This window comes from Dama dama, chromosome 29, assembly GCF_033118175.1.
Source record: "Dama dama isolate Ldn47 chromosome 29, ASM3311817v1, whole genome shotgun sequence".
Lineage (NCBI taxonomy): Eukaryota > Metazoa > Chordata > Mammalia > Artiodactyla > Cervidae > Dama > Dama dama.
Genome location: NC_083709.1, coordinates 34,246,777 through 34,273,862, shown reverse-complemented (window position 1 = coordinate 34,273,862; position 27,086 = coordinate 34,246,777). Strand labels below are relative to the sequence as shown.

The window sequence follows — 27,086 nt, the reverse complement described above, 5'->3', positions numbered from 1 at the left end:
TCATACTAATATATTAGTATATATACTATGGACTTCCCTGGTGGCTCAATGGTAAAGAATATGTCTCCCAAGAAGGAGATGCAAGTTCAATTCCTGGGTTGGGAAGATCCTCTAGAGGAGGAAATGGAAATCCACTCCAGTATTTTTGTCTAGGAAATCCCATGGACAGAAGAGCCTGGTGGGCTACAGTCCATGGGGTCACAAGAGAGTTAGACACAACTTAGCAACTAAAACAACATTATTAAGGAATTTGAGGGAAAATATTAGTAGAAACAGATCCAATTATTTACAATTGTTCTCTGGGGAAGTTATAATAGAGACGAAGGGGTGGCTGCTTAAGAGACTGCTGCCGTTTTATAAGCATTTTAATACCATTTGGTTTTTCAAATCAAGTGCCAATATTCCTTTGATCTGTGAAAAATGATGAAACAAAAATAATAAAACCTACCCTCCTAAGTGGACTCCTTTAGCTTAATGGCCTCCAGAAAGGAGTTCAAACAGAGATAGTACAATTTGATGCGGTTGCTGGAGCCATGAGATCTGAGCCACTGCAGATGGGAGGTGCCTGGTGTTGAGTCAAGAGCCCTGGATCTGGAAACAGAAGACCTGGGTTCCAGTCTTGGCCTTGGTGCTCCAAGCTCTGTGGCCTTAGGCAAGGTGCATCATCTCTCTGAGCTTCTTTATCCCATAAGGGCAGTCATCCACACCTGATACAACCAAGATGATTAAATGCCATAAATACCAATCCAGTGATGCAAACTAACCTCACGGTAAGAAGACAATGAGTGGGGACCTGAAAGTCTGGGCCAGGGAGGTGAGAGCCATGGAAAGATAGACTTGAATAAGAGATACAGGCTTCTCGCCCATGAACCAGGCACTGAACTGAAATTTCCTCTCCCCTCCATGCTCTTCCCCAGTTCCCTGATACCATGGAGTATATTTTAAGGTTCTACAGACTCAAAAGAGAGGCAGATAACCGAAGTGTCAATCTGCATCCCCCTGGATGAGGCTCACACAGACCTTGAACCCAGCTGATCCTGGCCTGGGCCCTCTTGAACAAAGTCCCTCCTTGATTCTTCCTAAAAACAAAACAAAAAAAACCTCCAAATTACTTAACCTTAGGATCAAACCTTAGGCCCCAAAGAGGAACCTCCAACCCTTTCTCCATTATCACTATATCATACTTTATGAGAGGCCTGGTCATAGCTGTCATTTTAGGACAAGCGGATCCAGGCTTCCCAGGAATCAGCCCAATGTGCAGCCATTTTTTCCAGGTTCTGAGCATTTAGAAGTGCTCACAGCTTAAGAGCCAGCTGCCAACTGCCTGGTTGCCGAGGGCTCCCTTTCTCCCCGCTCCGCCCCTCCTCTCCCTGGACTCAGAGCCTGCACTGGTTTGGGAATGAGAGAGGTCTGGCCGTCCATGCTTTCCTAGGACTGCCATAGAACTTTGTCCTTTCCCTCCATCTGCCTCTGTTTTGAGTCGGTAGAACCCGAAAATACACTCCATGGTATCAGAGAACTGGGGAAGAGCACGGAGGGGAGAGGAAATTTCAGTTCAGTGCCTGGTTCATGGGCAAGACTCGTGACGAGACTCATACCCCATCAGACAACACTGTTGTTACTGGTATGTTGTGATGTGAAGAGGTAGAAAGATGCCCTGTGAAGCAGCCCTGTGTAGAGAGGCCCCAAAACAAGACTCCAGATCAGGCCTGAGGCACCCCTACCAGGATGAGGAAGCAACGAGAGAGTTAGGCTGAAATATCCCCAGAGGTCGCAAGAAACATGGCCTGCTCTCTGCATAGACAGCACGTGGGGTGAACAAACAGACCTGCAGATTCAATCCCCCCAAAATGAAGTTTATTCTTTGGCACTTCATTCTTGGCAAGGGATGATCATGATGTCAATTTATACAATGATTAAACTAGTAAAATACATCTGGATGGGAAGGAAACCTCAGAGACCAGCTTTGATTCCATGAGCACAAGATAAAGGGCCCAAGAGGGGGAGACAGAAGAGGGAGGGTTAGGGGACTAATTAGCCAGTGATTAAATGTCATTTTCCTTGAGTCAAGTGATTCTCATTTTATTCAAGTGTCCAGGAAACGACGATGAAATTTTTTTTTTTCATTTTTGGGGAATTCCTTTTTTTTTTCTTTTTTGGTCCAATGAATAGCTCAACCATATGATTTTATAAGTATTGTGCAATTTCTAAATTACAATCTTTAAAAATCAGGCTGACACTGTCAATTCCTGCTGGTTGGGATTTTCTGAATCACCTACAGAAAAACGGCTGCTCCGCCGAGAGCCTGTCTGAGAAATGGGCCTGTATATCCTGTGCCCCAAAGCATCTATTTCCTCAAAGATGTAGCCAGGAGGCTCAGGGTACGAAGCCAGGCATCTGCTCATTTCCTTAGGAGTAAAGCTGATGGTATATGTGGTCTGGCCCTCCACAGGGATATTTCCTTGGGGCCCAGACCAGAGGGGCTTGCAGCTTTTGGTCATCATGGGCAGGTGGGGCACATAGTGGGCTCGTGTGGTGGTCAGGCAGTCCAAGGGCTCAGAGGGAAGGTTCAGCTGGGGGATGGGCTTGACCGGCTCTGTCCGCATGCTGGCCCACTGCTTGTAGTCCTCTTTGGTCGTGGTGGAGCCTTCAAAGCGGCCACCCTTCTTGACCGAGGGCACGGGTCGGCAGGACTCAGCCGGGGCGCCCTTAGGGAACGTGTAGTGGGCCTGCACTGTTGTCAAAAGGTCCATCTTCTCTTCAGGAGGGACATACATGGCAGGAGGTTTGGAGAACACCTGGGGCGTTGGCCAGGCTTGGTACTTATCTCGAAACTCAGTGGTGTTGGAGAAGGGCAAGAGCCCGCAAGGCCTAGCAGGAGGTTTCAAACTCTTGGCTGGCTCCCCCATCAGACCGCGGTATGACTCCTTGTGGGTGGTGAGGCTTTCAAAGGGGATTTCACAGGGCCTGAACTTCTCTGACTCATGCACAAAGCGCTTCTCCAAGGGGTGGGCCACGTAGCTCATCTTGTAGTTCGTCAGATCCTCCAGGGGGATGTTACAGAGCTTGGGCACAGCTGGAGGCTTACAGCTCCTGGTGTTCACCAGGCCCTTCATGGAATAGTCATCCTGCTGTGTAGTGCGACTATCAAACTTGGTCGATGCCGGCCGGTAGTGGTGAGGAGGACGAAGCAACTCTCGTCTTGGTTGGTTCCAGGGTAAATAGTCAGCTGAAAAAAAAGCAGAAGTGGTGATTATTCATAAATCCAATCACTCAACCTGCATGTATTCCCAGAAGCCCCAAAGCCACAGGCCAGACTTCAGGGAGATGTTACAGGAGACAGAGGAAAACCAGACTAGATCCCTGCCACCACCTCAACCAAGGGCCTGATGTTTCAACTTTGTGGTATTTGCAGGTCATTGTGCAGCAGAAGGCTTCCCAAGTGGTGCTAGTGATAAAGAACCCCCCTGCCAAGGCAGGAGATGTAAGAGATGCAGGTTCAATCCCTGGGTCAGGAAGATCTCCTGGAGGAGGGCATGGCAGCCCACTCCAGTTTTCTTGCCTGGAGAATCCCCACGGACAGAGGAGCCTGGTGGGCTACAGTCCAATAGATCACAAAGAGTCAGATACAACTGAAGTGACAGCACACACACACATGCAGAAGAGACTAATTTATAGGAGTCTCATCACACCCACAATGCTGCATGTGGGGATTTTAGAGGGTCCATGGCCATGAGTGGACCCACGGAATGGATTCCAACAGAGGAGTCCAACTGCTGCTGCTGCTAAGTCACTTCAGTTGTGTCTGACTCTGTGCAACCCCATGGGCTGTAGCCTACCAGGCTCCTCTGTCCACGGGATTTTCCAGGCAAGAGTACTGGAGTGGGGTGCCATTGCCTTCTCCAGTCCAACTACTGCTTTTCCCTTATCCAAGAACAGCTCCATTCCTCTAAGGGAAGGTGTCCTCTGTGAATCATCAAAGAGTGACTGGGAAGGTATATGCAGAGCAGTGAGACCAAGGATTCATAACCCAGCCCTACTGGGCCACCAGCTAGACCTACCAGGCCTCCCTTGGTCATCCATGGGGTAATCGCCATTATGTTCCTATCATCACACATACAATCCACATACATCAAATATGGCACTCCAGGGGAATAAGGGGGACTATGTTGGCTAACCAACTCTGAATCCACAGGGAATTCTCTTGCCTACAACTTTACAAAAAGAACAAAAGCAGTCTTTGAGGTATATAGCCAATACCAGTGGAGTCCACAGGCACACGTTTTAAACAGCTTTCTTGAGGTATAATTTGTATAAATATAAAATGCATCATCTTACACACATAATTTAATAACTTTTACAGAGTTGTGCAACAATCTATAATCAAAATCTAGTTACGCTGAATCACCTTGCTGTACCACATAAATTAACAAAACATTGTAAATCAACTATACTTCAATAAAAAAAAATTTTTTTTAATCTAGTTATAAAACATTTCCATCACCACCCTAAAAATTTAATCAAGCCAACTTGCAATCTTCATTCTCATCCCTGGGCAATAATTAATCATTTCTTGGTCACTATAAATGTGCCTTTTCTGGACATTTTCTATAAATAGAATTGCACAATATATAGTGTTTTGTATTGGCTTCATCCACTAAGCACAATGTAAAGAAGGCTCATCCTGTCACAGCATGTATCAGTCCACTCCCTTTTATTGTTGAATAGTACTAGGGTAAATTTTGTTTATCCATTCATCATTTGATGGGCATTTGGATTGTTTTCATCATTTGGTTATTATGAAAATTTCTGCTAGGAACATTTATAGACAAGTGTTTGTGAGGATATATCTTTTCATCTTTCTTAGGTAGATACCAAGAAGCAAAATTGTAAGTTATATGTTTAATTTATGTTTAACTTTTCAACATACCGCAAAATTGTCCAAAGTGGGTGTGCCACTTCATGTTCCTACCAGCAATGTATGAAAGTTCTCATTTCTCCACATCTTCAAAACTTGTTATTACAAATTGTTTTTTAATTATAGGCATTCTATAGTGGGTGTTTAATGGTATCTCATTGTATTTTTTTTTCATTTATTTTTATTAGTTGGAGGCTAATTACTTTACAATATTGTAGTGGTTTTTGTCATACACTGACATCAATCAGCCATGGATTTACATGTATTCCCCATCCTGATCCCCCCTCCCACCTCCCTCTCTATATTTTAATTTACATTTCCCTGATGATGAAAGTGAAAGAGGAGAGTGGAAAAGTTGGCTTAAAGCTCAACATTCAGAAAACTAAGATCATGGCATCTGGTCCCATCACTTTATGGGAAATAGATGGGGAAACAGTGTCAGACTTTATTTTTTTGGGTTCCAAAATCACTGCAGATGGTGATTGCAGCCATGAAATTAAAAGGCGCTTACTCCTTGGAAGCAAAGTTATGACCAACCTAGACAGCATATTAAAAAGCAGAGACATTACTTTGCCAGCAAAGGTCCGTCTAGTCAAGGCTATGGTTTTTCCAGTGGTCACGTATGGATGTGAGAGTTGGACTGTGAAGAAAGCTGAGCACCGAAAAATGGATGCTTTTGAAGTGTGGTGTTGGAGAAGACTCTTGAGAGTCCCTTGGACTGCAAAGAGATCCAACCAGTCCATCCTGAAGGAGATTAGTCCTGGGTGTTCATTGGAAGGACTGATGCTGAAGCTGAAACTTCAATACTTTGGCCACCTCATGCGAAGAGTTGACTCATTAGAAAAGACCCTGATGTTGGGAGGGATTGGGGGCAGGAGGAGAAGGGGATGACAGAGGATGAGATGGCTGGATGGCATCACTGACTCAGTGGACATGAGTTTGAGTAAACTCTGGGAGTTGGTGATGGACAGGGAGGCCTGGCGTGCTGCGATTCATGGGGTCGCAAAGAGTCGGACACGACTGAGAGACTGAACTGAACTGAACTGCACCTTAAACTGCATTGAATCTTCAATCTACAAACATGGATTCTCACTACCTATTTTGATATTATTTCTCATTCTACAAGGCTACCATCACCCTGATAACCAGATAACCAAAACCAAAGTTATTACCAAAAAAGGAAATTACAGGCCAATATCACTGATAAACATAGATGCTAAAATCCTCAACAAAATACTAGCAGACTCCAACAACACATTAAAAGGATCATACACCATTGTCAAGTGAGGTTTATCCCAGGGATGCAATGCATATACTGATTCTTCAGTATATGAAAACCTATCAATGTGACGCACCACATTAACAAACTAAAGGATAAAAACCATATGATAATCTCAATCGATGTAGAAAACAATTTCAACAAAATTAAACCAATTTATGATTTAAAAAAACTTTCCAGAAAGTAGGCATGGGGGAACCTATCTCAACATAATAAAGGCCAGATACAACAAACCCACAGCAAACATTATTTTCAATTTTTAAAAAACTGAAAGCATTTCTTTAACATCAGGAACAAGATGAGGGTGCCCACTCTCACCACTATTATTCAACATAGTTTTGGAAATTCTATCCACAGCAATCAAAGAAAAAGAAATAAAGGCAATCCAAATTGGAAAAGAAGAGGTAAAACTCTCACTGTTTGCAGATGACATGATACTATACATAGAAAATCCTAAAGATGCCACCAGAAAACTACTAGATCTATCTCAATAAAGAATTTGTTAAAGTCACAAAACAAAAAATTAATACACAGAAATCTCTTGCATACTTATACACTAACAACAAAAAAATCAGAAAGAGAAGTTAAGGAAACAATCCCATTTACCATTGCAACAAAAAGAGTAAAATACCTGGGAATAAACCTACCTAAGACAAAAGAGCTGTACATAGAAAACTATAAGACGCTGATGAGAGAAATCAAAGATGACACAAATGGATGGAGAGAAATACCACGTTCTTAGACTGGAAAAATCAATATTATGACAATTATTATACTACCCAAAGCAATTTACAGATTCAATGCAATCCCTAGCAAAATTACCAGTGGTATTTTTCACAGAGCTGGAACAAAAAATTTTATAATTTGTATGGAAACACAAAAGACCCCAAACAGCCAAAGCAATCTTGAGAAAGAAAAATGGAGCTGGAGGAATCAGGCTCCCTGACTTCAGACTGTGGTTATTGCTTGGTTTCTAAGTCATATCCAAATCTTTGTGACCCCGTGGACTGTAGCCCACCAGGCTTTTCTGTCCACGGGATTTTCCAGGCAAGAATACTGGAGTGGGTTGCCATGCCCTCCTCCAGGGGATCTTCCCAACCCAGGGATCAAACTCATGTCTCTTATGTCTCCTGCATTGGCAGGAGGGTTCTTTACCAATAGAGCCACCTAGGAAGCCTTCAGACTATACTACAAAGCTACAGTAATCACTATAGTATTGTACTGGCAGTTTTTTCTTTTTAATTTATCTTACTTTTAGGCCTAGATTCCTAAGAGCTACCCTCTATCACAGCATAGTTTAGTAATCAGCCTCTGATTAACCAGAAGTTATACATAAGCACCCTCCTCCTAGTGGCTCAGATGGTAAAGAATCCACCTGCAACGTGGGAGACCTGAGTTCAATCCCTGGGTTGGAAAGATCCCCTGGTGGAAGGCACGGCAACCCACTCTGGTATTCTTGCCCAGAGAATTCCCATGGACCGAGGAGCCTGGTGGGCTACAGTCCATGAGATCACAGACTTGGACACTAATGAGTGACTAAGCACATATACTTAGGCACCTTAAGCCACTAAGGTTTTCACCATTTGCCAATGAATCTGTGTGTGAGTTGGAGAATACAGTCAAAGATCGTACAGCTTACAACTTTTCCCCAGCTTTTATTTTCTACCAGGCTGTCTCATATCTCCTCTGCATATGCACCAGGCATCATATTCAGCCAGGAAAGATGAGTAAATAACTAGACCCTTTCTCTGATCTCTTGAGCCTGCACACTGCCTTGCCCATATGCACAGTCTTTAAGACCATCAGGAATATATATGAGCTTATCAAGGCCCACCTCTGAGTCTGTCTCATTCTCTGAGTCTCTTTGGTCAATTTCTCACTGATCTGCTGGTCTGTTGCTTGTTTCAAGTAGTACTGCAACCTCAAACTAACCGCAGAAACTGTCTTCCCTAATTTTTTTGCCATTAATGTCACTATTGTTTTTACTGAATTGCCTGAGTGTGCACTTTTCTCCAATCAGCCCTCACTGGCAGCAAAGTTTCTGGTTTTCGCAGCCTAGCCTGCCCAAGCAGAACTACCACACAGATGGAACTTGAGGGAGGGGTGATGGAAGCAGCCCCAGGATAAAACACCACACACTCCCACTGTTCATAACATGGTTTAGTAGTTTTTCTTGAATAAATGGTTCTCAATTTGTTGTACCCCTTTGGTTGAGTTCCAGAGTCCTAAAATGGTTGGTTTTTACTATTTTGTCCAGTTTTATTGTTGCTTTTTTGGGGAGAGAATTTGTCAAGTTCCTCACTCTGCCACGCTGTAAGTCCTGACATCCCCACCCCCAGGCACACTCTTAAGCTTAGTTCAAGCTAATAATACTACCAACTATTTATTTTAAATTGGCTTCATTTTAATTGAAAATCTAATCTCTCTCCAAGAGCTATTAATGGCTCTATCAGCATCTTGAAAGCATTAGGGGGCCTTAGAGGGAACCATCTTGCTGAATATAAACCACATGTTTCCCCCTCAGACTTCAAGCCTCACTGAAATGGGGGCATCTACCTGTAGATGCCTACACACTGCCTCAAGGTATAAGGGGGTGGGTAGGACAGGGTTTTCTGGCCCTCTCCTGTGATGGATGGAGTGTTAAGAAAACAGGTTCCTAAACTGAGAGTTGCCTCATGTGATTTCTGATACCCAACAATACAGTGGAAACCACATTATTATCCAACCTCCTAACTTCCTCCACCCAGCGTATATTACAAAAAAACCTCAGAATTCCACATGACAAACTATTCACATGCCTGAAAAGTCATCAGTAAAAGCCCTTCAGGGCCAGGGTGTCATGTGCGTAATTGGCAAGAACCATTTTAAAAGAGATTCCATTCAATAATGTGTCTTAAAAAAAAAAAAAAAAGCTAAACCTAAAGCTGAGCATCAAGTAATTACACTCTCAATCTTTCCAATTGCACAGTGTTTTGAAAATGTCAAAATTACAACCAAATGCTGCTGGAGCAAATTTTACTAGTGGTTTTCTGGAGGCCAGTAAAGGCACTGGCCATAAGAGTAGTAAGAGAAAAGTTTGCATATTTTTCCTATGCAACAATAGCAAGCAGAGCATATAGACATAATATAGATGCACCCGTTGAAATACATCTATTTAATGACCTTGATCTTTGGTTTCTACCCCACCTTCCCTTTGGAAGGAGAATCAATGTATAGACACAAAACCATAAACACTGCTACAGAAGACTTATTAAAGACTTATTAAGTATTAAAGCAATACTATTTCCATAAGAGAAACAAGTCATCACATGAGCGATAAGCCAACTGATAAGGCAAGGATGTGGCCCCTCAAATATGCATGAGGTTGTGCAGGATGCAAAGAGCAAATGTCCTGGGCCTTCCCCAGGCTTCATTCTTGCCCTTGCCCTGCACCCACCGAGTAACAGACCTGGTGGGGATATGTGCAACTCTAATGCCAAACTATGGCACCGGGAGCCCTCGTAAATAGAGATCTAGAACTACTCGTTCATTTATTACCTCACTAAACACATCTTCACTGCAGCATCCCCTGTGCTAAAAGTGGAAAATAAATGTTTGGCATTTAAGGCCAAGTTTTGGAAGCCACTATACCCTAGAGGAGTAATGGAAAAAATTAACCACTGAGATTATATGATATGGTAAGTATTATTCAAAAAACTAGGTTACACATAGGTTACAACTGACACCGAATGACAGATGTTTTCTTTGACTACAAACCGAATTGATTTTAAACCTGAATTTCAGAGGAGAACTATGAAACCTACCCTCAGGTACATATGTAGCCAGAATAAAACCAAAAGGTCTAAGCATGCCTGGTTCAGAACAGTTCTGTTAAGTCTGTGTAAGTACACTTTTGGTAGGAATGTAAACTGGGGCAGCCACTATGAAGAACAGTATGGAGGTTCCTTAAAAAACTAAAAACAGGGCTTCCCTGGTGGCTCAGTGGTAAAGAATCTGCCGGCCAATGCAATAGACATGGGTTCGATCCCAGATCTGGGAAGATCCCACATGCCTCTGAGCAATTAAGACTGTGTGCCAAAATTACTGAGCCTGTGCTCTAGAGCCTGAGAGCCGCAACTGCTGAAGCCCAAGGGCCCTACAGCCCATGCTCCACAACAAGAGAAGCCACTGCAATTAGAAGCCCACACATTGAACTGGAGAGCAGCCCCTACTTGCTGCAACTAGAGAAAAGCCTGCATAGCAATGAAGACCCAGAACAGTCAAAAATAAATAAATAAAATTATTTTTTTTTAAAAGAATGAGAACAAATCTTTTGGGGAAAAAAAAAAACTAAACTAAAAACAGAGCTACCATTTGATCCAGCAATCCCACTACTGAGCATATATCTGGGGGAAAAAACCAATTTAAAAAGATACATGCACCCTCAATGTTCATCGCACCACTATTTACAATAACCAGGTCATGGAAGCAACCTAAATGTCCATCAACAGAGAAGTGGATAAAGAAGATGTGGTACATATATACAGTGGAATATTACTCAGCCATAAAAAGGACAAAATAATGCCAATTGCGGCAACATGGATGGACCTAGAGATGATCATACTAAGTGAAGAAAGTCAGACAGAGACCATATGATATCATTTATATGTGGAATCTAAAGAAAAGCATACAAACAAACTCATCTATAAAATAGAAATAGAATTACAGATGTAGAAAATAAACTTTGTTACCAGGGGGACAGAGGGAAGGAATAAACTGGAATATTGGGATTGACATATATACACTATTATATATAAAACAGATAACAAAGAAGGACCTACTTTACAGCACAGGGAACTCTTACTCAATACTCGGTGATGGCTTATATGGGAAAAGAATCTAAAAAAGAGTGGAGTCGATATATAACTGATTCACTTTGCTCTATAGCAGAAACTAATACAACAGTGTAAATCAACCATACTTCAATTTTAAAAAAATTTTAGGTCTGTGTCAGCAGACAAATTTCTGGTGCCTATTGACTGCTTTAAAAAAAAAAAAGAAAGAAAGAAAATAGGGTTTTCTCAATATTAACTTTTTCAGTAAGGCAAAGTCAGCCACGACTCAGTTTTAACAGCAGAATACTATTCTCTGGTTTGCAGAGGGCAATTTGAGATGTAAATGTTTGGAGAAGGGGAAGAATACTGCAGAGATTAAAGCTTAAGTATTAGATTTTTTTTTCTGTGTGTTGATTTTGGGGGGGATTATTTTGTGGGGAGTGGAGGGAGATGTCCTTTTAAATAATACCACTGGAAAACTCCATCCTTGCCAACCACTAAGGAAAGCAGGGAGTATTTCTCAGCCCTAGATCTCTCCTTGCACCCAGGGCAAGGTGGAGAGGGGAAGTTGAGCTGAGCAGACAGCTGCTCTGAGGAGCCTCTAACTCTGTCAAGACTTGTAAATCAGGAAGCCCACAGGGAGGATGTAGAGAGGAGAGGATGCAGTCGGATGAGCCCTACCAGAAGCCCTGCCTCCTCACCGTCAAAGGGAAGTGCTCATTTGGGCTCTGTTCTTTTCTGCGTGCTCAGTGTCCATTTTTTGCCCTCCTATAAACACTGGATGAAAAGGGAAACAGAGGAGCCCTGCAGAGGCCAAGTACCACCCCATAACATGCCTCGTTGGGCTGACTCCTTAGTACAACATCTGCTATGGTGCCTACCTTGTTGAGGGTAACAGACAAAGAAAAAGGCAGACCCTTGCTCTCTTGTAGCCTGCGATCTAGCCAAAGAGACAAATGTTAAACTAAATTACAAAATGAATTATGAAACAAGGTGGGACAAGTCAGCCTTCAAGCACCTTACGGGATGTGTCTGGTCTGGCACGGGGCAAGGTCTGGGGCACCTTTGGAAGGTGTGATGCTTCTGCCCTTCGCAGAAGGATGAGCACTGGAGAGGGGACGGGAGGATGGCTCTCTAACGAGGGAAGGGCAGTGCAACCTGCCCTGAGACAGAAAAGGGGAGCAAAGCAACTGAAAGAAGCTCCTGTGGTCAGAGCAGAGGGGCCCAGAGAGGAGGAGCCCCAATCTTCAAGGCAGCAGAGTGGGCAAAGGTGGGGGAGTTTATCCTGAGAACTGGAGTGATTATTTGAGGAGTTTTAGGTAAAGACGAGGTCAGGTGAGATTTCTGTTTTCAAAAGATCTCTCTGCTTGCTTTCTGTGGCCAACAGAGATGAGCTGATAAGGTTGGAGGGATGTGCAGCTGGGCATCCAGTGGTAGACATGGAGAAGGCAGGGTTTGGTTGTTACCAGGAGGATGCAACAGAAGGACAGAAGAAAGAGGGAGTTAAGAGAGGGGCTGCAGTGATACAACGTGGAATAAGCTGCATGGGAACAGACACAGGAGAGGCTGATGATGATGAGAAGGAAGGTTGAGGCATCAGTGGGCTGGAGGTCCCAGTGAGGCCAAGGACTGTCACGGTGGGAGTAAATACGAGAGCCAAAAGGACCGGATGGTGGAGGGCACGAAGGTGGAGCTGTTTGGGGATTTGACGATGTCCAGAATGTGGCTTGGCAGAAGGTGGCTATGGAAGAGTAAAAGATAATAGGTGACACTAAAGAAAGTAAAAGGACAAAAAAAAAGCAAAAGCAGAGATACTCAGCCACATTTAGAATCTTCCAGAATGACAGATTAAGAGCTCCTGGAAGGGCTTCAGGAACATTCCTACATCCCCTCAAGCCTCTCCACCTCCCCATGGCCAAGTGTTAAGCTTGACTAAATAAGAGCCACTACTGGGGACTTCCCTGGTGGTCCAATGGTTAAGACTCCATGCTTCCAATGCAGGGCTGCAGGTTAGATCACTGGTTAGTGAACTAAGAGGCTTCCCTGATAGCTCAATTGGTAAAGAATCCACCTGCAATGCAGGAGACCCCAGTTTGATTCCTGGGTTGGGAAGATTCACTGGAGAAGGGATAGGCTACCCACTCCAGTATTCTTAGGCTTGCCTTGTGGATCAGCTAGTAGAGAATTTGCCTGCAATGCAGGAGACCAGGGTTCAATCCCTGGGTTGGGAAGATCCCCTGGAGAAGGGAAAGGCTACCCACTCCAGTATTCTGGCCTGGAGAATTCCATAGACTGTATAGTCCATGGGGTTACAGAGTGGGATGCGACTGAGCAACTTTCACTTTCACAGGGAACTAAGATCCCATGTGCTGCATGATGCAGCCAGATTTTTAAAATAATAATAATTTTAGAAAGCCACCATCACCACAGGCATGCAGACATCCACAGACATGTGACAGGGACAGTTCTGCACATTTTCTTAGGACAACCATGTACACCACAAGCAGCGCAGTTACTGATCACAAACCTGGCCTCCATCCCCATGGCGTCAGTCCTGTGGTTCATGCTCCATAGAGTAGAGTGACTGCTACCTGGCACACACACCACTTGATAATCCTGTCTCTCCTACCAGACTACAAACTCAAGGGCAGGTCATTATGCTTCCTTCACGCGTCCTAATACCATGCCTGGAATGCAGAAAATGCCCAGTAAAGAAGGAACCCATCTCAATAAAATGAAGTTCAAAACTAGCAAAACTAATTTACAAAGTCAAGAGTCAGCACAGTGGTTCTCTCCTGGGTGGGGACGGTAACTAGAAGGGAGTATCAATGCTATACATTTCAATCTGCATCCTCTTTCCATGCCTATTCACTCACAATTCATTGGTCTAATCTGCCTTTGTACTGTCAGCTATCTGGCAAGTCACCAAGGGATTCTCACTTTCCTCTAGAACTTTCCTAAAACTTTTGCAGTCCAATGGGAATTAAAGATGAACAGGTCCTCACTGGTTATCTATTCTACCTATAGCAAATACAGCACAAGGAACTCTACTCAATATTTTATAATAACCTAAATGGGAAAAAAAATTGAAAAAGGATATATGTATACATATAACTGAATCACTTTTCCATACACCTGAAGCTAACACAGCATTGTTAATCAACTGCACTCCAATATAAATAAAAAAAATTTTAAAGATTAAAAGGATTGATGTATATAGCAAAATAGTTATTCAGGGGGAGGTACTCAGCCCATTAAAAAATAATACAATTTTTAAAAATCACCAGTCTCTATCATTATATATTTGCACATTTTTCTGTATGTTACATTTCCATAGTTTTTTAACAAATGAATGAATCAATCAGTGGTGAAACCCAACTTGGCTTAAACTTGAACTGCTTGCCCAATACAGGACGGGAATGGCAAGCTGAGGCAGGCAACTAGCAAATATTTTTTTGTAGGAGGCCAGATATTAAATGTCTTAGGCCTTGCATGCCATATGATTTCTGCCACAGCTATTCAACTTTGCTGCCGAAGCACAAACTTAGCCATAGATAATATAGAAAACCAATGGAAGTGGCCGTGTTCCAACAAAACATACTTATGACACTGAACTCTGAATTTAATATTCACATACCCTAATGTAATAGTCTTTCTCATTTTTTTTTAATCATTCAAAAATTTAAAAACCATCCTTACCTCTCTAGCTGCACAGAAACAGGCTGAAGGCCAGATCTGGCCGCAGAAAAGACTGCCCAGCCTGTGCACTGAGGGCGTGTGTGCATAAAACCCACTTCCCAGTCAGCACCTAGGCTCAGCCCGTCGCCCCCAGCCCTGCCCCTCCAGCCTTCTCCCACCTTTGTAAGTAGGCAGACTCTCCATCTTGTCCCCACAAGGGTATTTACTGTCCCGAGGTTTGATGGGATCCACTCGACAGAGGGGGTAAGGGTTGTAATCTTGTTTATACGTGGTCTGCAGATCCATGTTCTCTTCACTTGGGACGAACGGATTGGGCTGGTGGATCTTCACTGGTAACACTTTGTGAGGCCCAAAGTCTCTCCTGTAGGAAAATAAGCAGAAGCCTTGGGAGCCCTTGCCTCAGAATAAGGCTCATGGTTTCCATTCAACCCAATTCTATAGGCGCTGGCTGAGAAGTCATCCTCCCCTCTCTGCCTTCACTGCTCTGCCTCCTGTTTCCCACTTCTGACAAAGACATGGCCATTCACGTCTCACTCAAGTTACACGCCGTCAAGGGCCAGCCATTCACCAAGTGCGTGCTCCCTACCTCCACGCTGCAGCTCATCAGTTCCTCTTTCCTCCTCAGTTCAGACCCTGGCCATTTCTCATGTGGGTCATGTTATAACCTACAACCTGGGCTTCCTGCATGATTGCCACCACCTGCCACTCTCCTATCCTGGAGAGCCAAAATCAACTCTATAAACCCAAAATCTTACCCTTTTACTCCCTGGCTTTAAAATCTTCCAGATAAAGCCCAACTTTCTAGCACAGGATATAAACCTTCCTGCACCTGCCTCGGCCTTCCCTCCCTGGCCGCGCCCCCCTCCCCCTCATTCCCACCCCCATCCCACTGCAGCCACCCAGGACCACTGAGAAGGCCTCTCCTGTGCTTGCTGTCTCCACCTTCCTCCCCCAACCTGTTCACGGTGGAGCTGACTTCTATTTTTCCGGTCCCGCCACCTCCTTCTCTGTGCTCCCAATAGTTCATGCTAAGATTCATCTCCTTCCTCTATTTAACTGCATAGAAAACCCAGAAGAAAAGGCCAATAAATGCAGACAATGAACCTTTCACTTCTCAGCTCTCTGGCATCAGCACTCCCATCATTTCAGGGTATATGGAAACAATGGAATAGAAAAATGAAGACATTTTATGAAAAACAAATGCATATATATAGAATCTAGAAAAATGGTACAGATGAACCTATTTGCAGGGCAGGAATAAAGTCCACTAACTTAGAAAGCAGATATGTGGACACAGGGCAGAGAGAGAAGCGGAGGTGGGGGGGCACGAACTGGGAGAGCAGCGCTGACCTATACATAGTGTGTGTGTGTAAGTCTCTGTCATGTTTGACTCTTTGCAACCCCGTGAACTGTAGCCTGCCAGGCTCCTCTGTCCATGGAATTTCCGAGGCAAGAATACTGACGTGGGTTGCCATTCCCTTCTCCAAGGGATCTTCCCAACCCAGGGATTGAACCTGGGTCTCCTACACTGCAGGCGGATTCTTTAACTTCTGAGCCACCAGGGGAACCCACGTGTAAAACAGATAGCGAGTGAGAAGCTGGGGGTGTCACAGCAATGAGCTCAGCTTGACGCTCTGTGATGATGTAGACGGGTGGGATGGGCAGACAGAAGCTCGAGAAGGAGGCGATAAATGTATACATATAGTTGATTCACTTTGTGGTACAGTAGAAACTAAATACAACATTGTAAAGCAATTTATACTCCCAACTTAAAAGAAAGAAAAGAAAAAGCATGACACTTTTTACTATACACTCTCTTCCCAAAGCACCCCAGTTCTACAAAGACCAAGACACTGTGGCATCGCTACCAGCACGAAGTACCCTGGCTCAGCCCGGGCGCCCACTGCCCACCAGCTGCCCAGGGCAAACTCTCTTCAGCATACCTTCCCCCCTTCCTCCGAGAACTTCTGCTTCACACAACGGGCTGTTCTTGCCTGAAACTCATTTATCTAACTGGACAGGGGGAAAGTGGCTTTTCCCTAACGGCACTTCCAAAACGACCTCACCAAGGGAAGGGGAAGGCTTCCAGACAGGAAGACGTTGGGCCCAAACACCAGTAAAAACCTACTTCCCCGCCAAAATCTGGAGCAGTGTTACTGAGCCATGCTTGACTAGCAGAGGCAACACGCTCCACTGTAGCCTGTCTTGCATGAATTATACATATGGTTGTCAATAAACCCAAACCAGGGACTGAAAGCGCTTGGTGGGAGGGGAGGAAGGAGTTAGGAAGCCAGAGAATTAGTCTCCCTAGGGCTCCAAGGGGGAAACAGGAGATGCTTCAGTTGAACTCCCTGTAACACCCTCTGGGTAGGTTTAAAAATACATCTCAGCAGCAGTTACCGGGCCTGCAGCCTGGGCTCTGTCCCCAGGGGCCCCATGTTGGCAAATAGCAAGAGGAAGCCAAAAGACCTGAGGCAGCTGTTTGCTGACAGTGTAAGTCAGGGTTTATGGAGGGAATGGGCGGAATAAGGACCCAGGGACCAGTCCGCGCTCCTACCCTTCTACGTGTGCAAGTACCTCACACTGATGTCTGTTCAAAGCTAAACCAGCTGCAGCAGGGAACTAGGACAGTCAGGCCTCTAGGCTGCCAAGAGAAATGGGAAGGCCCAGAAAACACTGGCTGATAACCGGTTAACTGCAAAGTCGCTTTCATCAGAAAGTTTGTATTCTCAAGGAGGGCTCCCAAGGGGAGGTGGCTTTCCTCACTCCCCAGGGGGCTGGAGTGGGGTTGGAGGCAGCCTGAGACCCTACAGCTCCATACAAATCTGTGGTTGACTAATGGCTACCCAAGAGTTCAGCCCTGTTCACTTCCAAGAATGTGTATCAGAAGATACCAGGCGGCAGGTGATGAGGAACAAAGCCGAATGCCCACACTGCCCCGCAGAGCCCTCCCAAGCCCAGAGCAGCCAGGGCTGCCTTCCTGTCATGGGCCCATCACACCCTGGAACCTGCACACAGGACACGAGACATTCTCTTCTGCTGTTACTTCTACTGAGGGAACCAACTTCCCCTCAGAGATGCTGTGAAAACCTTCCTACAAGGGCGGCCAGGCTCTATGATAACTAAAATGTGCTTAATGCCCCCATTTCCTGCTGCTACAAGATAAAAAAAAAAAAACAGGACTTCCCTGGTGGCGCAGCGGATAAGAGTCCACGGGACGACAGAGAGGGTACAGGTTCAATCCCTGGTCCAGGAACTAAGCCCTCAGCAACTGGCCTCAGCAACTAAGCCCATGCACCACAACTAACTGAAGCCCTTGCTTTCCAGAGCTGATGCTCTGCAACAAGAGAAAGCCTGTGCATGGCAACGAGGACCCAACACAGCCAAAAATAAAAAATTTTTAAACAGAAAAGCACAGATGACTGCCTACAACTAACCGTATCAATTCATGGACTTTTCCTGAAATTGGTTTCTCAATAGCAAAAGGTGATGTGGCAAAATCCTCATTTACCATGTTCAAGGAACGAAATTCTTAACCGAATCTTCCTCTCCAACACAAAATTCAAGACAGTTTATGAAAGAACATCAATGGATTGAATTTACTGATCAGTTATAACCAAGACAAATGATCTTGGGGAGGGGAGCAGTGATCTACCTCTGAAGAGAGGAAAGTAGTTTAAATTTTAATTCATTTATCCTCCACCCAAAATTATTTATCATGGCTTAAGAATGAATTGAATCAGAATTTATATGTTTCCTCATTATGTTTTTTATGTTCAGAACATTTACTGAAATCTATCGTTAACCACAACATAACTACAGGTCCCCAACCTCTCATAATCTTACAGCCCTTAAGTTCACGTAAAAGAAAACTATTTTATCCTTCCCAGAAATTGCTCAAATTTAGTAGGTTGTTTTTTTAATAAAACTCCCTTCTCTTCCTGGGGTACATATCCTAGCTCCTGGTGCCCATTTTGACTCTGAACCAAGGAAAAAAAATGGTCAAAGATGCCAAGTTTCTTTTAGGTGCATAGTCATAAAAGTTATCTGGTATGGAAAGTCCTGAGTTAAACTCTGAAGTAAAGGTTAAAGAGAACCTGCTGGGAAGCCAAAACAATTTGACTTCCCATCATTAGGCAAAGTTAAAGGAAGGCATTTGACAAGAGTCTGGCAAAAGGAAAGAAGCTATAACGTAACAGCTAACCAGGGTCATGAGCCTGGAAGAGGGAAAAGGATATTTTCATTATGATAAAGGGGCTACACAATACTTGGTTCAATCTATTTTTAATTTTTAAAAAATGCTTAATATTTGTATAACCTTGGCATGCTAGAGAATTTTTTTTTAATCTGGCCATCCCACTCGGCATGTGGGATCCCAACCAGGGATCAAACCTGTAGCCCCCATCTTGGAAAAGTAGAGTCTTAACCACTGGACTGCTAAGAAGTCCCTATTTTTAATATTTAGCTGGACAAACTTCAGAATTTGTTAGTATGCCCAATCATATTAATAAGCAGAAATAATTTTAAGAGCTCCTGCCCAGAAATTAACCCATGCACTTATGATCAATTAATCTACAACAAAGGAACCCAGGATATATACAATGAAGAAAAGACAGTCTCTTCAGTAAGTGGTACTGGGAAAACTGGACACACACATATAAAAGAATGAAGTTAGAACATTCTCTAACAATAATACAAAAATAAACTCAAAATGGATTAAAGACCTAAATGTAAGACCAGAAACCGTAACATCCTAGAAGAAAACAGAATATTCTGACATAAATCATACTAATTGTTTTTTTCAATATGTTTTCAATCTCTCCTAAGGCAAAGGAAATAAAAACAGAAATAAACAAATGGGACCTAAATAAAGTTGAAAGCTTTTATACAGTACAATGAAATGAAAAGACAACCTACAATATGGGAGATAATATTTGCAAACAATATGAGCAGTAAGAGGTTAATATCCAACATATATAAACAACTCATACAACATAAAAAAATTGATTATAAAACAGAAGAGCTGAACAGTCAAAATTTTTCCAAAGAAGACATGCAGATGGCCAACAGGCACAGAGAAATATGCTCAACATTGCTAATGATCAGGAAAACACAAATAAAAACCACAATGAGATATCACGTCAAAATGACTATTATCAAAAAGAACACAGATAACAAATGTTGGAGAAGAAGTAGATAAAAGCGAGCTCTCCTACACTGTTGGTAGGAATGCAAATTGGTGCAGCCAATACTGTGGAAAACAGTATATAGGCTTCTCAAAAAGCTAAAAACAGAACTACCATATGACCCAGCAAATCCACTCCTGGGTATATATCTGAAAGAAACAAAAACCCTAATTCAAAATGATACATGCACTTCTAGGTTCATTGCAGCACCACTTACACAACTGGCAAGATATGGAAGCAACCGAAGTGTTCATTAACTAATGAATAGAAATTGTGTGGCGTGTGTACACCACACCTTTTCTGATACACACACACACACACACAATGGAATACTACTCAAACATAAAAAAGAATAAAAGTTTTGCCATTTGCAACAACATGGACAGACTTGGAGGCTATTATTCTAAGAGAAATAAAACAGAAAAAGAGAAATACTGTGTGATATCACGTACATGTAGAATCTAAAAAATACAAACTAGTGAACATAACAAAAAAGCAGCAGACTCAAACCAATGATTACCAGTGGCGAGGAGGAGGGAGGAGCAATGTAAATAAAAAGTAGGGGATTACATTATAAATAAAAAATAGGGGATTAAGAGGCATAAACTATTATGCATAGAAATCTACAAGGATATACTGTACAAAATAGTAAAGCTAATATTTTACAATAGCTATAATGAAGTATAACCTTTAAAAGTTGTGAATCACACTTCCCTGGTGGTCCAGGGGTTAAGAATCTGCCCTTCGCTGCAGGGGACACAGGTTCTGTCCCTGGTCCTGGAAGATCTCACATGCCTCGGAGCAACGAAGCCTCTGTGCCACAACTACTGGGTCCTCACTCTAGAGCTTGTGCTCTGCAACAAGAGAAGCCACTCAATAAGAAAGCCACACACCACAACTAGAGTGGACCCCATTCACCACAACTAGAGAAAAGCCCCACACAGCAATGAAGACAGTGCAGCCAAATAAATATATAATTTTTTTAAAGTTGTGAATCACTACATAGCACACTCATAACCTATATAATAGTATACATCAACTATACTTCCATTCAGGGGAAAAAACAGCTCCTCCTCTTGGCCCAAAGGCAATCCTCACACCCCGCCCTAAATCTCCTCCCTCTTCCTCAAGGATCAGTGGTTTCACCTTTTCCTCTTACTGGCTGCTTTCTGTCAGTATTTAAACATGCTTCAGTCTTCCCCATTTTCAAAGAAAAACCGCAAACAACAACCCTCACTGCAGTCCACTCCGCGTCTCTCCTCTAGAAAGTTATCATTGTTGGTTAGTTGCTAAATCCTGTCCAATCTTTAGCAACCCCAATGCAAAATTCAAGTTAGTTTGTGAAAGAACATCTATGGATTGAATTTACTGATTAGTTATAACCAAGACAAATCATCTTGGGGAGGGGGGCAGTGATCTACCTCTGAAGAGAGGAAAGAAGCTTAAAGTTTAATTCATTTATCCTCCACCCAAAAATATTTACTGTGGCTTTAGAGTGAATTGAATTAGAATTTATATGTTTCCTCATTATGTTTTTATGTTCGGAACATTTACTGAAACCTATTACTAACCACAACATAACTGCAGGTTATGTTCCAAGGCATGTGAGGTTTTTTCCAATCAAAGATTGAGTCCATGTCTCCTGCATTAGCAGGCAGATTCTTTATTGCTGAGTCACCAGGGAAGACCCCTCTAGAGAAATGTTGTTCAGTTGCCTAGTCATGTCCAACTCTTTGTGACCCTAGAGAGGCAGCCAGGCCTCCCTGTCCCTCACCATCTCCTGGAGTTTGCCCAAGTTCATGTTCATTGCATTGGTGATGCCTTCCAGCCATCTCACCCTCTGATGCCCTCTTCTCCTTCTGCCCTCAATCTTTCCCAGCATCAGGGACTTTTCTAATGAGTCGTCTGTTTACATCAGATGACCAAAATACTGGAGTTTTGGCATCAGTCCTCCCATGAGTATTCAGGGTTGATCTCCCTTAAGACTGACTGGTTTGATCTCCTAGTGGTCTAAGGGACTTTCAAGAGTCTTCTCCAGCACCAAGTTCAAAAGCATCAATTCTTTGATGTTCTGCCTTCTTTACAGTTCAGCTCTCACAACCATGTGTGACTACTGGGAAGACCATAGCCTTGACTATATGGATCTTTGTCAGCAGCGTAATGTCTCTGCTTTTCAACACACTGTCTAGGTTTGTCATCACTTTTCTGCCAAGAAGCAATCGTCTTCTGATTTCATGGCTACAGACACCATCTGCAGGGATTTTGGAGCCCAAGAATAGGAAATCCGTCACTACTTCTACCTTTTCCCCTTCAATTTGCCATCCACTAATGGTGTCGGATGCCATGATCTTAGTTTTTTAAATTCTTAGCCTTAAGTTGGCTCTTTCACTTTCCTCCTTCACCCTCAAGAGGCTCTTTAGTTCCTCTTTGCTTTCTGCCATTAGAGTGGTATCATCCACATATCTGAGGTTGTTGATGTTTCTCCCACTTATCTTGATTCCAGCTTGTAACTCATCCTGCCCAGCATTTCTCATATTGTGCTCAGCATGTAAGTTAAACAAACAGGGCGACAGCAGACAGCCCTTTCATACTCCTTTCTTGATCTTGAACCAATCAGTTGTTCCATACCAGGTTCTAACTGTTGCTTCTTCACCCACATACAGGTTTCTCAGGAGACAGGTAAGATGGTCTGGAATTCCCATCTCTTTAAGAGCTTTCCACAGTTTGCCATGATCCACACAGTCAAAGGCTTTAGTATAGTCGATGAAACAGAGATAGATGATTTTCTAAAATTTCCTTGCTTTTTCTATAATCCAGAAAATGCTGGCAATTTGATCTCTAGTTCCTCTATCTTTTCTAAACCCATCTTGGACATCTGGAAGCTCTTGGTTCACATCATGCTGAAGCCTAGCATGCAAGATTTTAAGCATGACCTTAGTAGCCTGGGAAATGAGTGCAAGTGTCCAATGGTTAGTACATTCTTTGGTACTACCCTTCTTGGGAAGTGGAAGGAGGATTGACCTTTTCCAGCCCTGTGGCCACTCCTGGGTCTTCCAGATTTGCTGACATAATGAATGCAAAACCTTGATGATATCCTCCTTTAGGGATTTGAATAGTTCTGCTGGAATTTCATTGCATCCACTAACTTTATTGACAGCAGGGCTTCTTAAGGCCCAATTGACTTCATACTCCGGAATCTCTGGCTCTGGGTGACTGACCACACCATTGTAGTAATCCAGTTCATTAAGATCTTTTCTATATAGTTCTTCCATGTATTCTTTCCATCTCTTCTTGATCTCTTCAGCATCTACTAGGTCTCTACCATTTTCACCCCTTAATTGTGCCCATCTTTGAGCTGAATGCTCCCTCGATGTTTCCAATTCTCCTGAAGAGAGCTCTAGTCTTTCCCCTTTTGTTGCTTTCTTCTGTTATTAAACACTGTTCGTTGAAGAAGGCCTTCTTGTCTCTTCTAGCTCTTCTTTAAAACTATGCATTTAATTGGGTGTACCTTTCCCTCTCTCCCTTGCTTTTCACTTCTCTTCATTCTTCTGCTATGTGTAAAGCCTCCTCAGATAACCACTTTGCCTTCTAGCTTTTCTTTTCCTTTGGGATAGTTTTGTTTACCACCTCCTGTACAATATTATGGACCTCTGTCCATAGTTCTTCAGGCATACTGTTATCTAGATCTAGTCCCTTGAATCTATTTGTTACCTCTACTGTGAATTCATATGGGATTTAAGTCATACCTGGCTGGTCTAGCATTTTTCCAGTTTTGTTTAGTTTAAGCCTCTAGAGAAGGGGCTGTCTACAAATACAGGCTTGCCTTCCTCACACCCTACTCAGGCTCCGCCCATCAAATCACTCCTTGCTTGAGCCAAGGCCTTCAAAGCCCCACCTTATTTCTCCAGGCCTTTATCCTTATGCCACCAGATACTCTGGCCACCTGATGCAAAGAACTGACTCATTAGAAAAGACCCTGATGCTGGGAAAGACTGAAGGCAGGAGAAGGGGATGACAGAGGATGACATGGTTGGATGGCATCACCAACTCAATGGACATGAGTTTGAGCAAGCTCCAGGGGTTGGTGATGGACAGGAAATTCTGGAGTGCTGCAGTCCATGGGGTCACAGAGAGTTGGATGATACTGAGTGACTGAACTGAACTTATCCTTATGCAGCATCTCCATGGCATCCATTCTCTCCTTCAATTTTGTAGTAATCTCTCCCTCGACTCCTTTGATACCTCTCCTCATCATTTGACCTCTTAATTGCTTCTATGGGGTTTTGTTCTTTGTCAAGTAATTTGATTTCATTATTTCTGCATGTAGTTCTGAAACTCCTGGCATACAGGAGCCCTCTGAGGAAAACATAATGTCTCCGCAGGCAGATCAGGTAGGCCATTCCAGCCCACTGAGAAAGACCCCTAGGCTGGGTCACAGGGCTTGATTCGTGCCCTTACCCTGGTAAAGACACACTAAGCCCACGTTATCTTTGCTACAACAGACCAGATTCCAAGAATATGCCTCTAGTACAGAGATTCCTTGGTATCCATTATTCGTGGAGGATCACCCCCAGCCCACGGATACCGAAATCTGTGGATACTCAAGTTCCTTGTATAAAAGGGTGTAGTATTTGCATATAATCTATGTACATCTTCTTGTATACTTTGTATCATCTCTAGATTACTTATAATACCCAACATTATGTAGTTTCTAGTGCATGGGAAATTCAAATTTAGCTTTAGGGAACTTTCTGGAATTTTTAAAGATATTTTTAATGCACAGATGTGGAACCCACCGATATGGCTGTACCTATCTACTCCTCTACTCACTCATCTCCTCAAACCCAACCAAAGCTGAGGGTAACATCTGTTATTGCCTCACATAAAGTCTGGACAAAATATAAAAATCAACTACCTGTGAGCACTAAAGGGCAACCAAAACAGGAAGATTCTAGAGCAGAAGCAACAGGTGGAAGAAGGGAATGATACTGGATGAGCCTATGCATCAACTTCCCTTCTTTTTCCAACATTTCCAGTCTGTAGGCAGGCTCCAGTCTGTGCCAGGTAGGGCACATCTTCTTGACTGAAAAACCAGAAGGCAAAATTTGAAGCAACCACAAATGCTGGGAAGTGAGAAAGGAATCCTGAAAAGGGGAGACCGGAAACAGTAAGGCTTAAATTCTGTTTGTAAACTGGGCCCTTATCTCTGGCTGACATTGCCTGCGTGGGACAGACTTCAAGCAATTGTGCTAAAGATAAGTGAACGGAGGTGAGAATTGCCACACAAAACACAAGTTTGCATTTTGAGTCCAATCAACTTGTGGTGGTGGTCCTTTAGTCACTAAGCTGTGTCTGACTCTTGCAACTCCATGGACTGTAGCTCGCCAGGCTCCTCTGTCCATGGGATTTGCCAGGCAAGAGTACTGGAGTGGGTTGCCATTTCTTCCTCCAGGGGATCCTCTCAACTCTCCTGAATTACAGGTGGTCTCCTGCATTGTAGACAAATTCTTTACCACTGAGCCACCTACTGTTTGCTTTAAAACCACATTCTTCAGAGGAATGTAATAAAATCTAGATCTTCCACAACATAACATTAACAATGCACAGGATCAATCCAAATTTACTGACATACATAGAGAAAACGTGACCCATTATCAAGGGGGAAAAAAGAAGATAATCATGAAGACCAGCCCCAAGCAGTCCCAGATTCTGCAATTAGCAGAGAAAGATTATAAAGTAGCTATTTTAGCTATGCTTACTTACAAAATGGAAAACAAGATCACAATAAATTAAAAAAAGGAAATCACAGAAGAAGAATAGAAACTATATATAAAAATAACTACATGTAATTTCTAAAACTAAAAAACATAATATCTAAAATGAAACACTCACTGGATGGGTATCAGCAGAATGAAGACAGAGGAAGAAAGACAGACTTAGCAAACCTGAAAACAGATGAATATAAGCTGTCCAATCTGAAAGACAGAGAGAAAAAAAGACTGGGTGAAAGAAGTGAACAAAGCCTCAGGGGCAGAAAAAATACTTAAAGGCCAAAATGTCCCCAAATTTAAACAAAGACGCCCTGATATCTCAGTCGGTAAAGAATCTGCCAGCAATGCGGGAGACCCCGGTTCGATTGCCAGGTTGGGAGATCTGCTGGAGAAGAGATAGGCTACCCACTCCAGTGTTCTTGGGCTTCCCTTGTGGCTCAGCTGGTAAAGAATCTGCCAGCAATGCGGGAAACCTTGGTTCGATCCCTAGGTTGGGAAGATCCCCTGGAGAAGGGAAAGGCTGCCCACTCCAGTATGCTGGCCTGGAGAATTCCACGGACTGTATAGTCCATAGAGTCACAAAGACTCAGACACGATCAAGTGACTTTCACTATCACTTCACAGAAAGGCTCTTAAACTACCCAGGCACATCTAGCACCGAGATCTATTATAGCATGTCTTCACTAATCCTTAGATCCAGTCTATCAGTTCAGTTCAGTTCAGTTGCTCAATTGTATCTGACTCTCTGCAACCCCATGGACTGCAGCATGCCAGGCTTCCCTGTCCATCACCAACTCCTGGAGATTGCTCAAACACATGTCCATCGAGTTGGTGATGCCATCTGACCATCTCATCCTCTGTCATCCTCTTCTCCTCCTGCCTTCAATTTTTCCCAGCATCAGGGTCTTTTCCAATGAGTCAGTTCTTCGCATCAGGTGGCCAAAGCAATATATTGGGAGTTTCAGCTTCAGCATCAGTCCTCCCAATGAATATTCAGGACTGATTTCCTCTAGGATTGACTGGCTGGGCTGCAGTCCAAGAGACTCTCAAGAGTCTTCTCCAACACTAGTTCAAAACCATCAATTCTTCAGTGCTTAGCTTTCTTTATAGTCCAACTCTCACATCCATACATGACTACTGGAAAAACCATAGCTTTGACTAGATGGACCTTTGACAATAAAGTAATGTCTCTGCCTTTTAATATGCTGTCTAGGTTGGTCATAACCTTTCTTCCAAGGAGTAAGAGTCTGTTAATTGGCTGCAGTCACCATCTGCAGTGATTTTGGAGCCCAAGAAAATAAAGTCACTGTTTCCATCGTTTCCCCATCTATTTGCCATGCAGTGATGGGACCGGACGCCATGATCTTCATTTTTTGAATGTTGAGTTTTAAGCCAGCTTTTTCACTCTCCTCTTTCACT

The 27,086-nt window shown here is 43.3% G+C and overlaps 1 protein-coding gene across 1 annotated transcript in view; it reads right to left on the bottom strand.

Moving 5' to 3' along the window:
• Positions 1-2,228: 2,228 nt before the first annotated feature.
• The window catches only part of SAXO1 (stabilizer of axonemal microtubules 1), a 73,546-nt gene continuing 48,688 nt past the window's right edge, over positions 2,229-27,086 (bottom strand). Inside the window, exons 3-4 of the mRNA XM_061132520.1 lie at positions 14,869-15,071; positions 2,229-3,229 (exon numbers count right to left, since the gene is read on the bottom strand). Of these exons, the coding sequence (XP_060988503.1) occupies positions 2,229-3,229; positions 14,869-15,071 (1,204 nt within the window). The remainder of the gene's footprint in view (positions 3,230-14,868; positions 15,072-27,086) is intronic.